The sequence below is a fragment of the Cyrtonyx montezumae genome, unplaced genomic scaffold, assembly GCF_038088225.1.
Source record: "Cyrtonyx montezumae isolate F1298 unplaced genomic scaffold, pur_monq_1.0 scaffold_19, whole genome shotgun sequence".
NCBI classification, from domain to species: domain Eukaryota; kingdom Metazoa; phylum Chordata; class Aves; order Galliformes; family Odontophoridae; genus Cyrtonyx; species Cyrtonyx montezumae.
Genome location: NW_027071925.1, coordinates 4,789,092 through 4,801,238, shown reverse-complemented (window position 1 = coordinate 4,801,238; position 12,147 = coordinate 4,789,092). Strand labels below are relative to the sequence as shown.

General features: G+C 45.1%; 1 protein-coding gene across 3 annotated transcripts in view; it reads right to left on the bottom strand.

Annotated features, from left to right (window-relative positions):
* The window catches only part of RPTOR (regulatory associated protein of MTOR complex 1), a 117,818-nt gene that overhangs the window by 51,099 nt on the left and 54,572 nt on the right, over positions 1–12,147 (bottom strand). For all 3 annotated transcript variants that reach the window (XM_065735324.1, XM_065735325.1, XM_065735326.1), the window contains exons 10-11: positions 4,952–5,027; positions 2,157–2,258 (exon numbers count right to left, since the gene is read on the bottom strand). In XM_065735324.1, the coding sequence (XP_065591396.1) occupies positions 2,157–2,258; positions 4,952–5,027 (178 nt within the window). The remainder of the gene's footprint in view (positions 1–2,156; positions 2,259–4,951; positions 5,028–12,147) is intronic.

Here is a 12,147-nt window from a genome sequence, read left to right as displayed (position 1 = left end):
GGAGACTCTCTGAGGTCTCTGCACCATTTATGAACTTGGAGTGAATTGCAGTTGTTACATTGCACACTCAGGGCTGCATCACATCCCTCCCAGACATGATACATTAGTCCATCGTTATTTGTACATAAACAGACAAGGAGGCAATTACACCTAGGGGTAAAGTCATCGTTTCCTCTGGACCCATCTGATGGGAGATTCTGCCCTTCCTCTAGTTGTCTCAGACCACGCAGAGTAAATATAAGCCTTGTATTTCCACTGTTTAAACATCACATCAGCAAGAATAATCTTAGGAATGCTTTTTCTCTACCCCCTCTAAGCTCTTCCATTCCTAATAGTATCACAGGTACAGGATTTAAAGAACAGCAAATGAGTGAGATTTTGGGATGGCTCGGGACGCTGAAAGCAGCCCCTTCATGGATGCCCTGAGCACAGCTGGAGCTGTCCCTCTAAGCTCAAAAAGGAAATGAATTTGAAAAGCTAATTATGTGAATGCTTGCAAGTTAGAGACTAACCAAGATACAAGGGTGCAACTTAGGTGTTCACACATCAAATTCCCTAACAAATGCAGAGGGAAGCACTGCAGCAGCAGCTCTCCAGGGCTTGCACTGTGGTGAGCACAGCCTTGGCCATGTGCACCAGCACCCCATGGCAGGAGGCACCTCCGCCAGGACTGCAGCTGCTAACTTCTGCCTTTGACAAGTTCTCCATCTCCACACCAGGACATCACCTGTGTCCAACCTGCCTCAGGCACAGCACAAATCTGAAATGGAATCTGGAACTTCTGGAAGTGGGAATTGGAACTTCTTGAAGTCAATTAGGACCACGTACAAAGGGTGTTTTCCCCGTCCTTCACAAAGCCAAGCTCTGTGTGGTTGGCACTGTGCCCCGGGCACTCAAACACCTTCTTTCCCCAGGGGCACATCTAAAATTGGAAAACAGAATCAATCTTAGGCTGTAACAGCACGGTGTAAGCGCTCCCAGGGGCTCAGAGCAAAAAGACTCTCACAAGAGGTGTGAAACTATTCCTCCCTTCTCTTAAGCAGTCTCTCTCAAAGCATCGCAAGCCTGTTAACAAGCCATCCTATTCCACTCTACAACAACATACACCTTAATTATAAGAATAATTACATTGTCCTAGCTCATTTTTGCTCCAGGAAGGAAAGCAGATTTCTTTGCCAGGTGACCTCTCAATTACACTGCAAGGTTAAGCTGCTGCAGAGCCCTCCAGTGCCAAATAACTCACTGGAAAGCAGCAAAGTTGGTGCTGGAGCAGCAGCCTGCCTTCTCCTACTGCAATGACCGAGATAAACCCTGCATTTGTTTATCCAGCTGATCTCTCAAGACTTGGGAGGCTCAGGGAAATTAAGATTCAGTCTCACAATGATTGATGGTGCTGTCAGTCACAGAACAAGCTGGCAGCTAACAGGGAAGGCAAGTCTTCTCACATTTAGTGAAAGAAATCACAGGTCTCTGGATAAGTGATTGGAATTGTGTTTCTTTAACAGGAAGACTTTAAATTTTGTTGCCTGAAAGAGAACAGACCACAGCGACCTCAATAAGGGTTTGTATTTCTGTCAATGCAAACATGTGGAGAGGGGAAGGCAAGAACAGACAAACAACTGCCATATTTCTCTTGGATAAAAGGGGACTTGAAATGAGGTGTTGTTTCCTCTAGATTTACTTCTCCTTTTTAAAAAGCAATGTCTACCAGAACCGTCTGTTCCTTCCAGACATGGCCATCAGAGACTTGTTTCTATGTTCTCGCAACAAAATTTCAGCATCCCATTAAAGAGAACACTTTCCGGGCTATACAAGCGCACTGAAGAATAATCCATTTCCAAACTATTTACACTGCAGTAATGCTCACTTTGAGAAAGCAGGCAGAAGACAAAGTCTCTGCCTGAAAGGGCGGCAGGAGAAAACAACAAAGATGTGCTACGCTGTGACCTCTTGCTACTTCAGAGCGGGGCAGCACAGCCCAACACTGCTGGAGCTGCAGATGAACTATGGCAAGTTATCCTCAACAGAAAGGGAAGGCACGGGGGAAGAAAAGCAGCTTGTCCTCATCCACACAAGTCTAACAGACGTGCCATCAGCTCCAATTAATCCTGGAGGAGCTCAGGTGTTTCTGTACCCAGTGCTGCCTGGTTGCTCACCTGCAGGACGATGGGCAGCTGCTCCGGGGGGTTGCGGTTCTCCACGCCCATGGTCAGCCACACCTGGAACGCCGTCAGCTGCTCTGCGAAGAAGGGGCTGTGCTGCAGGAGCAAGAATACAGATGGCATGTTTGGCTGTGAAATGAGTGAAGCAGATAGATTTAGCATCTGTGGGCTCGCACGGTGCGCTGGTTGCACAAACGGTAATTGGCAGATGTTTGGATGGTTCGCTTTTTAATGTAGATTTTTTTTCCAAAGACTGATCAGATGCCGTTCCATTTAAACATACTGGCATTTCCTAATGTGCGTGAAAAAGAAGGAAAGAGCAGAGAAACTGGAAAAGATATCGCAAAAGCTCTTGGGAAAATCTAGTTAATTCCTTCCACGTGAGAAGCAGCCAGAGCAGAAGTGCCTTCATCTGCTCTGCAGAGGCACACACTGCTGCCTCTGCCCAGCACACAGTGATCACAGCTACAGTACTTGCTGTAGGCAAACAAAGAATGGAAAGTTTACCTACAGTCCTGAATCCAATCATTTAATTAGTGATAATCCATCAACAGAGATATCCTGGTAGGGTGGGTGGATGGAGGTAGCATGCAGTGCACTGCACTGCTCAGTGCACTTTAATACTGCCCTCCTGAATTCATCAGGTGGGATGAACTCCCAACATCAGCTAATACCTCTCAGCTGGGCTTTTGTGCTTAGACATCAGTGTGAAAAGCACCATGGAAAAGCCTATAACATTGGCTTCAGGTACTGCTACACATACAGGAGAAAAGAAAATGCTGCAGGCTTGGAAAAGCACGGTGCAGCTACAGCTTTACTCCAATGAGGCAGGTTCACCAGCTGATGAAATAGAAAGAGTACTTGGGGAGATGTGACACTGAAGAACCAAGAGGCTGCTCAGGTGCATCCAACACCTCACAGCAGTCAGTGGTCAGTAATGTGACACAGTCCCTGAGCCCTGCTCACAGTGTGCTCTTGGAAGGCCCTGGGGCTCAGCAGCACCCCTGACCAGGGCAGCATCCCCAGCTGTGGTGGAAATCTTCCTTTTGCACAGAGTGCTACGAGAGAACACTGACCCCTGCCAGAAACCCAGTGGGAAACAAAGCTGTGGGCTGAGGACAGGGAGGAGATGGGATCAGGGACCCATGTCCACCCCGAGCTGCCAGGAGCCCAATCCCCACATTAGCCCACATGCTCGGTTCCAGCAGATTATTACACTTTGCAGATCTGAGTAGCAAAGAACAGCTAGAGAATAAGCAGCAGCCAGGAGCACGTGGTCTATAATGCGCTGCTGAAAGAAACCAGTCCTGAAGAGATTACCAACTGCTTCACCCAGCCCAGGCACCCAGCCCGCAGCGGTGGCAGCAGGGAGGAGTGGCAGCAGGTGACGCTGTGACTCACCAGGCTGCCCCGTTATGAAATAGTGGCATGACCTCAGGAACACAAACGCTCCCTCCACCCCAAACCACCACTGCTGCCCAGATTACTGCTGCCCAGCAGCCGCCAGCCTCTGCTGATATACTCCGCTTCCTGCTGGCATAAATCAAGAGGTGTGAGGGCGAAACTTTGATTAGAACACAAGGAACAGATCAGAGGTGTGCAATTGCCTGTCTTCTGCAAGCATTTGTCACAGTGTAAAGCTGAGCCCTTCCACTTCCTCCCAAACTAATAGCCAAGTTTCCTACTATTCTCTAGGTGTCTGATGGAGACCTTCAGCAGGTCCTCTCTCTGCAGAACAGGCAGAAACCTACACAGCATTAATCAGGCAGGACATTTGCTGGTCCTCTGTCTATTACCAAGTATTTGCCTCCTTTCATCCCTGAACACACATAAATTTGGTAAATTTCAACTCACTTGACAGTGGGTGTACAGATGATGTCTGGGTCTAACATAAAGGTACCCAACTGATATTATCAGAGACCCGATATAAAAATGAACAGGCTGCAGAGTTGTATTTGTGTACATTTTAAAATATAGCACATAGAGTGGGTGAAAAAAGAGGTGGGAGAATTAAAGGGCGTCTTTCTCAACTCCCATCCTTGCAGAAGTTAACAGCTGTCCTCCTGTACTTGGGTCTTTGGAGACCACCTGCAATCACTGCCAGAAAGCCTTTTCAAAGTTCGGTGTCGTAAATACAACACAAGAACATGAGAGTAAAACTGGTTCCATTCCAGTGGCACTTACAAGGCTGTAAAGGTGTCGCCCCACACCCCCAGCTGCTCTGCGAGCAGGAGCAATGCACACACTGTTCTTCTCCTGCTGGGCTCTGGGCTTTCTGTGCTTCCCAGTGACATCCCACACTTCTGCCGAATGAACCACACCAGAAGTGCTGGTTGTGAAGAAAGGAGTGAAGCAGACGTCCGTTTTTCTTTTTAGCACTTGTTTCAGTGGAAATAGTCATTTAGTTTAAGAACACCTTTGTAAAAAGTAGAAAATGTATGGCTACGGCACGGATTTTTTCCTTCAGTTTTGAACCAACTCAATCACAAAAGCACTCCACAAAACTCTGAAACTTCGCTCCTATCCACATGGAGATGGCAGCTGTTTACAGAATCTATTTGGGTACACTTCCAGCAGTGAATTCACGTTGAAAGATAGGATGCTTGCTATAATTGGATATGAATATTCTACATCCACATATATTTCTCTATGAGGTGAATCTAGATTTACAGTTTTCCAAAAATATAAACCATTAAATCCAAGATTCAGTAAGAAAAAAATGAAGTGCAGAGCTTGGGCTTCAAATAATGGGTTACATAGGGCACATTTTGATACATTACATAACTTACCCTAAACGCAGTTCCTTCCTCTATAATTGTAGGTAATTGGGAAAGGCAAATATCAACCGCAAGGTCCCACGCTTGCCTACAGGAAAAGGTGAAGGAGGAAAGAAAAGTCATCAGCAGTTACCCATAAGCAGTATCATACAAGAATATGGATAAAGCAGTGCTGTCAGACCAGCTGCACAACACTTAGTATTCCCTCTTTCTAATGGTTTTTACATTTATCCACTATGCTATAGAATAGCTTAAGTATCGTGATCTGTAACAGGAACAGCCCATAAACCACGTGCAGTGGCAAGGGAAGCTGTTGTGGTAGATGCAGTGCAAATGAAATGTGGCACCAATCTGCTTCCAAATGCTCACAATCAAACTAAAAGTGGACCACACTAAAATAAAAGGATTTCACCTCCACAGTTCCTGAAACACCTTTAGAAATGTGAAAGAGGCACATCCTACCCACGAAACCATTATCCCTACTCTATACATAGACATTCCACATACTTTTCATTTTAGCATATGGATTTATGCACTCTGAAAGACTAGTGAGTTAAACCACCACGCTCTGAGTTCCTTAAACAAAAACTAATTTACTCTCCAGACACATTAGCTCTTTAATGACTTGTGGCCATCATGTGCTACCATCAATAGGCTGAGCAATTTTTCTTCTCACAGGAACCTTGCAGACAGAAGGCCATAGGTGATAATCAATACGGCGTATTTCAGTTACCTACTCTAATAAGTTCTTAAATCACCTTGCTTGGAGTCAGACAAAGCCTCCCATTAGAACAACTACCGAGCAAAATCCATCCCATTGGATTAACTGGCAGCTATTCTCAACTAAAACCAATCTCTCCAATTAAGTGGAAAAACAAACTACAGGGATCTCGCATTTTTCCATGGGTTCAAGAGCTGCAGCTTCTTTTAGTTGTCCCAGACCTTGTCCCTCTGCTTCACTGCATTCACCTTCCACTTGACAGTATACTGCCAATATAATTAAGAGATAATCAAGAGATAACCAAAGCACAGGCAACAAATGCTTCCCACATGCTCAATAAAGACCCAAGCTGCAGACAGAACGTTTGTGTGGAGCTGATGAGAGATATTTATTCGTGGAAGAGGAAAAGTCAATTAGTCCAATTATAAAGATAATTTCGCTACAAGCAAAGGATGAACATTTCTGACTTTTAGGTGCTTGAAGGAACGGGGAATATCACCTGAAGAAATTCTGTCAGGCCACAGAAAACGCCAATAAATACTGCCTTCAAGATCAGTTTTACGAGGTGAGAGGAAAACGGTTTGGAGATCAGAGACAACCGGACTTATTGTGGCTGCCTATAAAAGGATTCTGTACAGGTCATTATACTGCAGGGGCACAGAACAAAGATGCTGAGCTCCACAAAGTCATTTTAGGTAAGAAGAGCTAATACTGCTATAAAAACGTCTGGAGCAGCCCTGCAGGGTCAATTCCCGAAGGTTTTAAATGTTATCAGAAAGAACAACCCAAAATTTAAAAAGCGATTTAAGTACATTAAAACAAAATCTCTTTTTACGCTTCAAAAAACAAGCCATTAAAAATCAATGCAGCCACATAGCTAACGTTACTCAATCTTTTAAAGGAGTGTAACCAGCAATATAAAATCTTGTTACTGCTCATCACAGTCCAGAGAGCTACTGATTAACATCAACTGTGTTAAGGGATTCTCATCGATTCAACTACTTGAAATGATGCTCCAGCCTTCCCCAAGCAGCCCAACTCACTGCTTCCATTTCAGCTCTGTAAGAAACGAGATAGCAAACCTGCCCACCCACCCAGACACACGAGGAAACAACAGTTGTGCCTGAAGTAAACATCACACTACTCCCAACTGCTACAAGGGCAGCTACACGTCGCTTACTAGACTTTGGGCTGCATAATTCATGAATGAGTTGTCACATAGCTAACTCATGGCATGGGCAAAATAAGGAACAGCTTTAAGTAGGCATTACGGTAATTAAGAGTCAATCGGCCTCAAAAGAATGGTCAAGGACTGATGCCACTGTCTAAGAGAAGAGAAACAGAAGGGGACAAAATACTTGGTGGAGACGTGAAAATAATGGCTGTTGGTGATGGGTAGAAATGATTGACTGCTTCGATATGCCAAAGGTAACGAGAAAGGTGGGCAGTTTGTAGAGCTCCTGAATGAATATTACACTTTAGCACACAAACAGGAGATAAATTAGGAAGCAGGGGAACAGGGATGGGTGCCACTGCGTCCTACAAGTGATTAATGAAAGCCAGCCCAAGAGATCACTGCCTCTCTTCCTTCTTCATGGAGATTACTGTTTGCAAAGTGCTGTGGAAGATTTGTTATCCTGGCATCAGCTAGAGGAGTGGGGCAACACCTCGGCACTGTCCCTTCCTCCCCCTCTACTGCATTCTCGCCATCATCCTCACAGCCCCAACCCAGCAAGGTGACACTGTGATGCAGTCACTAAGTGACTGAAATATTGCAGTGTCCTAGCTTCTCTACCCTGCTGAACAGCGTGTTAATGAGGGGTTTACACTATGCTGTCCTAATTGCTCTGTACATAAAGCTCTCTGTACATCCCACTTAAATTAGAAGCCACCATATGTGTAATGTAAGGTTTTATACACACCACTGACATGTCAAAAATCACATTATAAAGCCTTACAGAGCTTTCAGGTTGTTTTCTCCAAACCCAGCTGTTTATTTGTATCTCCCTGTATCACTACAACTAAAAGCTCTGCACACCTTTACTCCTAACATGATCATATATAACCTCGTGGGCCCACATCCCTATCTCTGTGTGCCAGGCAAACATTTCCTGCAGGCTGAAGTCAGAGATGCAGGTGATGTGAAGGTTCAGTCCCTCCTAGAGGAACCCAGCAGCAGCACCATCCTGGCAGAGGCACAAGGCAGGACAATGTGGAGCTGCCTGGCCAGTGGGCTGCCAGCACCAAAGCATGAGCTCAAAAGCTCTGCACACAACTTGCAGCATGGCCATGTGTCTCCCTGTGCAAGTTTCATAGAAAAAATGTCTCAAAAGGGGCTCAAGTACTTTATGGTTTCCTCCATGCTGCACTGTGAAGCATTCTCATTAAAGAAAGGTTTTAAAGTCACCGACTTTGAGCTGTTTTGGGAGGGAAAAATCTGGCCCAAAACTGAGCAGAGCATGCTTGGAGTCAGGCACCTCCTGTGTATATTCTGGAATAAATGTATATTAAATTCTCTCTTAGTTGGAAGACCGACTCAACTAAAACAATTAAAAAAGGCAGCAATGTACTTTTGTTTTCTGAAATACAGGTGAAGCAATGGAGCCTGCCAACAGAAACAGCCTGTAAAGAAAACAAGCCAACAACGCCCTGCGTCTCTATCTGCACTGATCGATCCCTCCAACAAGGTACTCAACAGACAAGGTGCCAGCCATCATCCTGGGACGTGATACAACAACTCAGAATAGATGAAAATTAGAAATGAGAAGACATGACTCTGCCATTATTCTACAATAAAAACCCGGCAGGGAAAGAGCTCCCTTGAATTCAATCGTTAACACTCTCCTCCCATTACATAAATACTCATATATGTCTGTATATTTCAGCTCCAACTCTCGTCAGCCCTTCCGCTCTGAGTTCCTGTTCACGTGCTCCTGGGACTCCACCTCTCTGCGTTCCCAACCCCAATTTCATTGCAGTAGGACTGTTGAAACTTGGAATATCCTAACACCAATTCATCCAGCTGCCTTTGCTTTGTTTCCCACGAGGTGCTGCACAGTTTGGACCCCTGCACAAAGAAGGGAAGGCTGAGAGCACCAGCTCTGCCCAGCGATGGATTTATTGTGCACATCCATGAAACATTCAGCGATGGAAGCCCACCATAATACTCCAACAACATAAATGAAACGTGGTTGCAGGGATGTGCTTTAGTCTTTCTTCACCCACACTCACCACCTCAGCTGGCAGAGCACAAAGGCAGATTTTCTTACATTCCACTTACACTTTCCAGGCTGAGGCAGTGTCTAATGCTTTTAATTCTCATGTCACATTATTTAATTAGGTATTATTGATGTCTTCTAGCATTGTGTCTTTTTCTGGGGATAGTTTGTATTATACTGCACCATGATAAATGGTATTTCTTACAGGGACAGTCATACTAAGGAGCAGCTACAGAGAAGCTGAAGCCATGTGCAGAGCAGGGCTGGGGCACCAGGGCAACTGCTTGGAGTCGGTATTCCTGGAACTGTTAAATATTTCAGTCTGTATCAAATATGTTGGACAAGATTCCTATGTTGGTCTTTTCTGCAAGTACAACTCAACAACATATTCTGTTCAATTGAATTTACACAGCCCAGCCTAAGCTCACCTGCTCCACAGTGACACTGTGCACTCACTGAGCTTCAGAGGAAGCCAGCTGAGTAGATGCTCAGACACAGCTATTTTTAAAAGAATACTTATTGCTATGAGTATTTGGTACATCTATGAAATCCTGCTTTCTTCTGCTGGTGCATTCCCCTGCATTAGCTGCAGCTTAAAGCACACACTCTGCTGGTTTTGTCCTGTATTTCTCTCTGCAGTCCATGGATGGCTCTGGGAGATGTTAAGACAAACACAGACACAAATGAAAGATCTGGTTACAGCAACAGTGTAATCTGAATTAATCTCACCCTTCAAACACCAAATGGTTCCAAATACCCTTTCAAACAGTCACCTTCCTCCTCCCGAGGTGCTTAGAGTTCTCTGTAGCCAAAGAGAGACTCATTTCTCTGAGAAATCAGGGAGCAGACTGCACCTGCCCTGCACCACAGCCACAAAGGCTGCTCCTCTCCACCTGTAATTGGGTTGCTGTATTATGACTTCTTTTTCAGCTGGAATTCCACATGTATTCTATTTGCAGTACATTATGACTTTCCTTCAACTACAATTTCGTGCCTGGTTTATATACTATTGCAATATTTCCATTATGGGCAAACCATAGTTCTTCCATGGTGTAATTAAGCTACTTCATTTTTAATCTGTGTCCCAGGTTAGGAAATACTTCTAAATACATTATTGGGTCTTTTCGAAGGCCGTGAATATAACTTGCTGCCAACAGCAGTAATGTATAAACTGTAATCCATCACAACAGAGATCAAGATGCTGATGGAGCAGCAGGCCCCAGTTCGTACTGCACAATAGACAAAACAACTCTCGAAGCTGAATAGCTCAGCCAGTCAATCAATACATATTAATATTAATACACGTATTATAGCAGTGCCTACAGCAGCCAGGGACCTGCAGCACTAGGCACTGCACAGATACCAACTGCACATGCCGGGGAAGGTTTACACCTAATGCAGGTAAAATACAGCAAGCCAGTGAAGGCAAGAAGGCCCTGAAGGAGCTGCAGGAGGCTGGGGCTTTCTGCTCCCCTCTCCCTGACTGCGAGGGGCTCGCAGAGAGAAGGAGCTACAAGGCAGCATGGAGCACCCCCAGGCACACTCACTGCTGCTGCTGAGATCAGGGTACCACACGCAATTCAGAAGGGACTGTGTGTGTCTCACTGCTTTAGCAAATCACTGATGTTGTGTTGACTGGTGCCTTTCCTGCAAAAGATGGTGCAAAATATAGTGCTAAGGCAAAAGTACTTTGCCTTTCCAGTCAGCCTTCTGCTGGGTTACAAATCATGTCTGCACACAGATCCCATTTTTCTTTGCTTCCCAGATGTGAATCTGAAGAACGGCTCACATCTGTAACAGCAGATAAAAGTGGCAGTCTTCTCTTGACACTGGGAATGGACAGCAAATTCCAGGAGATAACGGAAGGGAGAACGTATGCATACTCACACTGGAGAAGTTAAACATCACACCAGACTGAGGCTGCAAGCAACAAAGCCAAACCTGAGCCAGGAACATGTACTTGGTGCACATAGGATCATAGTTCCATGGGAACAGAGGAAGGTATGAAGCACTAGCAGAAGGAACACCCAGAAAGCACAGAAGGGAGGAAGAAGAGGACAGGAGTGGGAAAGTCCCAAAGTCCAAGGTCTAATCCTTGAAGAACACCAACAGACACGCTGCCTCTATTCGTGCTCATTATGTGGCTCTGCAGGAGAGAAGTGCAGAGGTCCCTGCCTGCCTCCCACATCCAACCACTGCTGACTGCACACAGCCAGGGCTCGTGCTCCGAAATAGCTGATATGCTGGGTATGGGAAAAAAGAAATCACTCCAAAGTTTCAGTTCTTCTCAGCACCTTTTTAGCAGCTCTCCCTGCTTTCAGCTGCTTCATCTCGCTGATCTAAATAAAATGGATTTGGAGGATCTGGAATCCAGTAGAAAAGTACTGAATGAAAAGTGATAGGTAAGTGCAGGTGATTATTTTTAGAAAGTATTTAAGCGAGGCCTAAATTAGTTTCTAAATATGTCGTTACCAAAAGTTCATAATAAAGAACTGAGGCACCTCTGACAAAAGTGGAATTTTCCCCTTTGCTAGATTTGATTCAAACCTGACCTTTTTTTAGGACACTGAAAAAAACACGTCAAGGGATCTTCTCCACTCACTCACTTTCAACTTTGCCAGTGTTTGGGATTCAGAGGGAGAAAAGCCTTTTCCTACAGAATTCCTTCTTAACAAGCAGCAGCAATGCCATTATCCTGTGGTGTGGTCTGAAGGGCTTCACAATGGGATTTTCAGTGCCATTTTGCACAAGAACACGAGCAAAGAAAGCCTTCCTGAATCCACCGTTGCACCAAGCAGTTCTGTGATGGACAGAACAGGATCTGGGACTTCTGAAATTCATTCCTGTGGTTCAGCTCAGACAGTAACACCAACACAGTTGTTATGCTCCATAGGAAATCAGAAATAGGGGCTTTCAGTACACTGACAATAAGCATGAACTGCATGCTCATAAGGAACCAGAAACATAAACGTTCAATACGTTGGCAATGAGCAGGCTACACATAACTCAAGAAATGGTCTGTATTAATTTTAGAATTTCTGTGAAACCATGTCTCCATCCAATGCAACCACAAACACAAAGTTCTATGGCTCAAGCCCTGCCCCATCCAGCTGTAATGCCACCTGAATGACACCAAGGCACCTCTCAGGCTTTCTTCTACTCCCTTCCCTTACAAACTTCCCAGTGCCTCATACCACACAATGGTAAGACAGCTCCCCACATTCACAAGCAACCAAAACCACTTTCCTCACAAGTTGTTAATGCAGAGC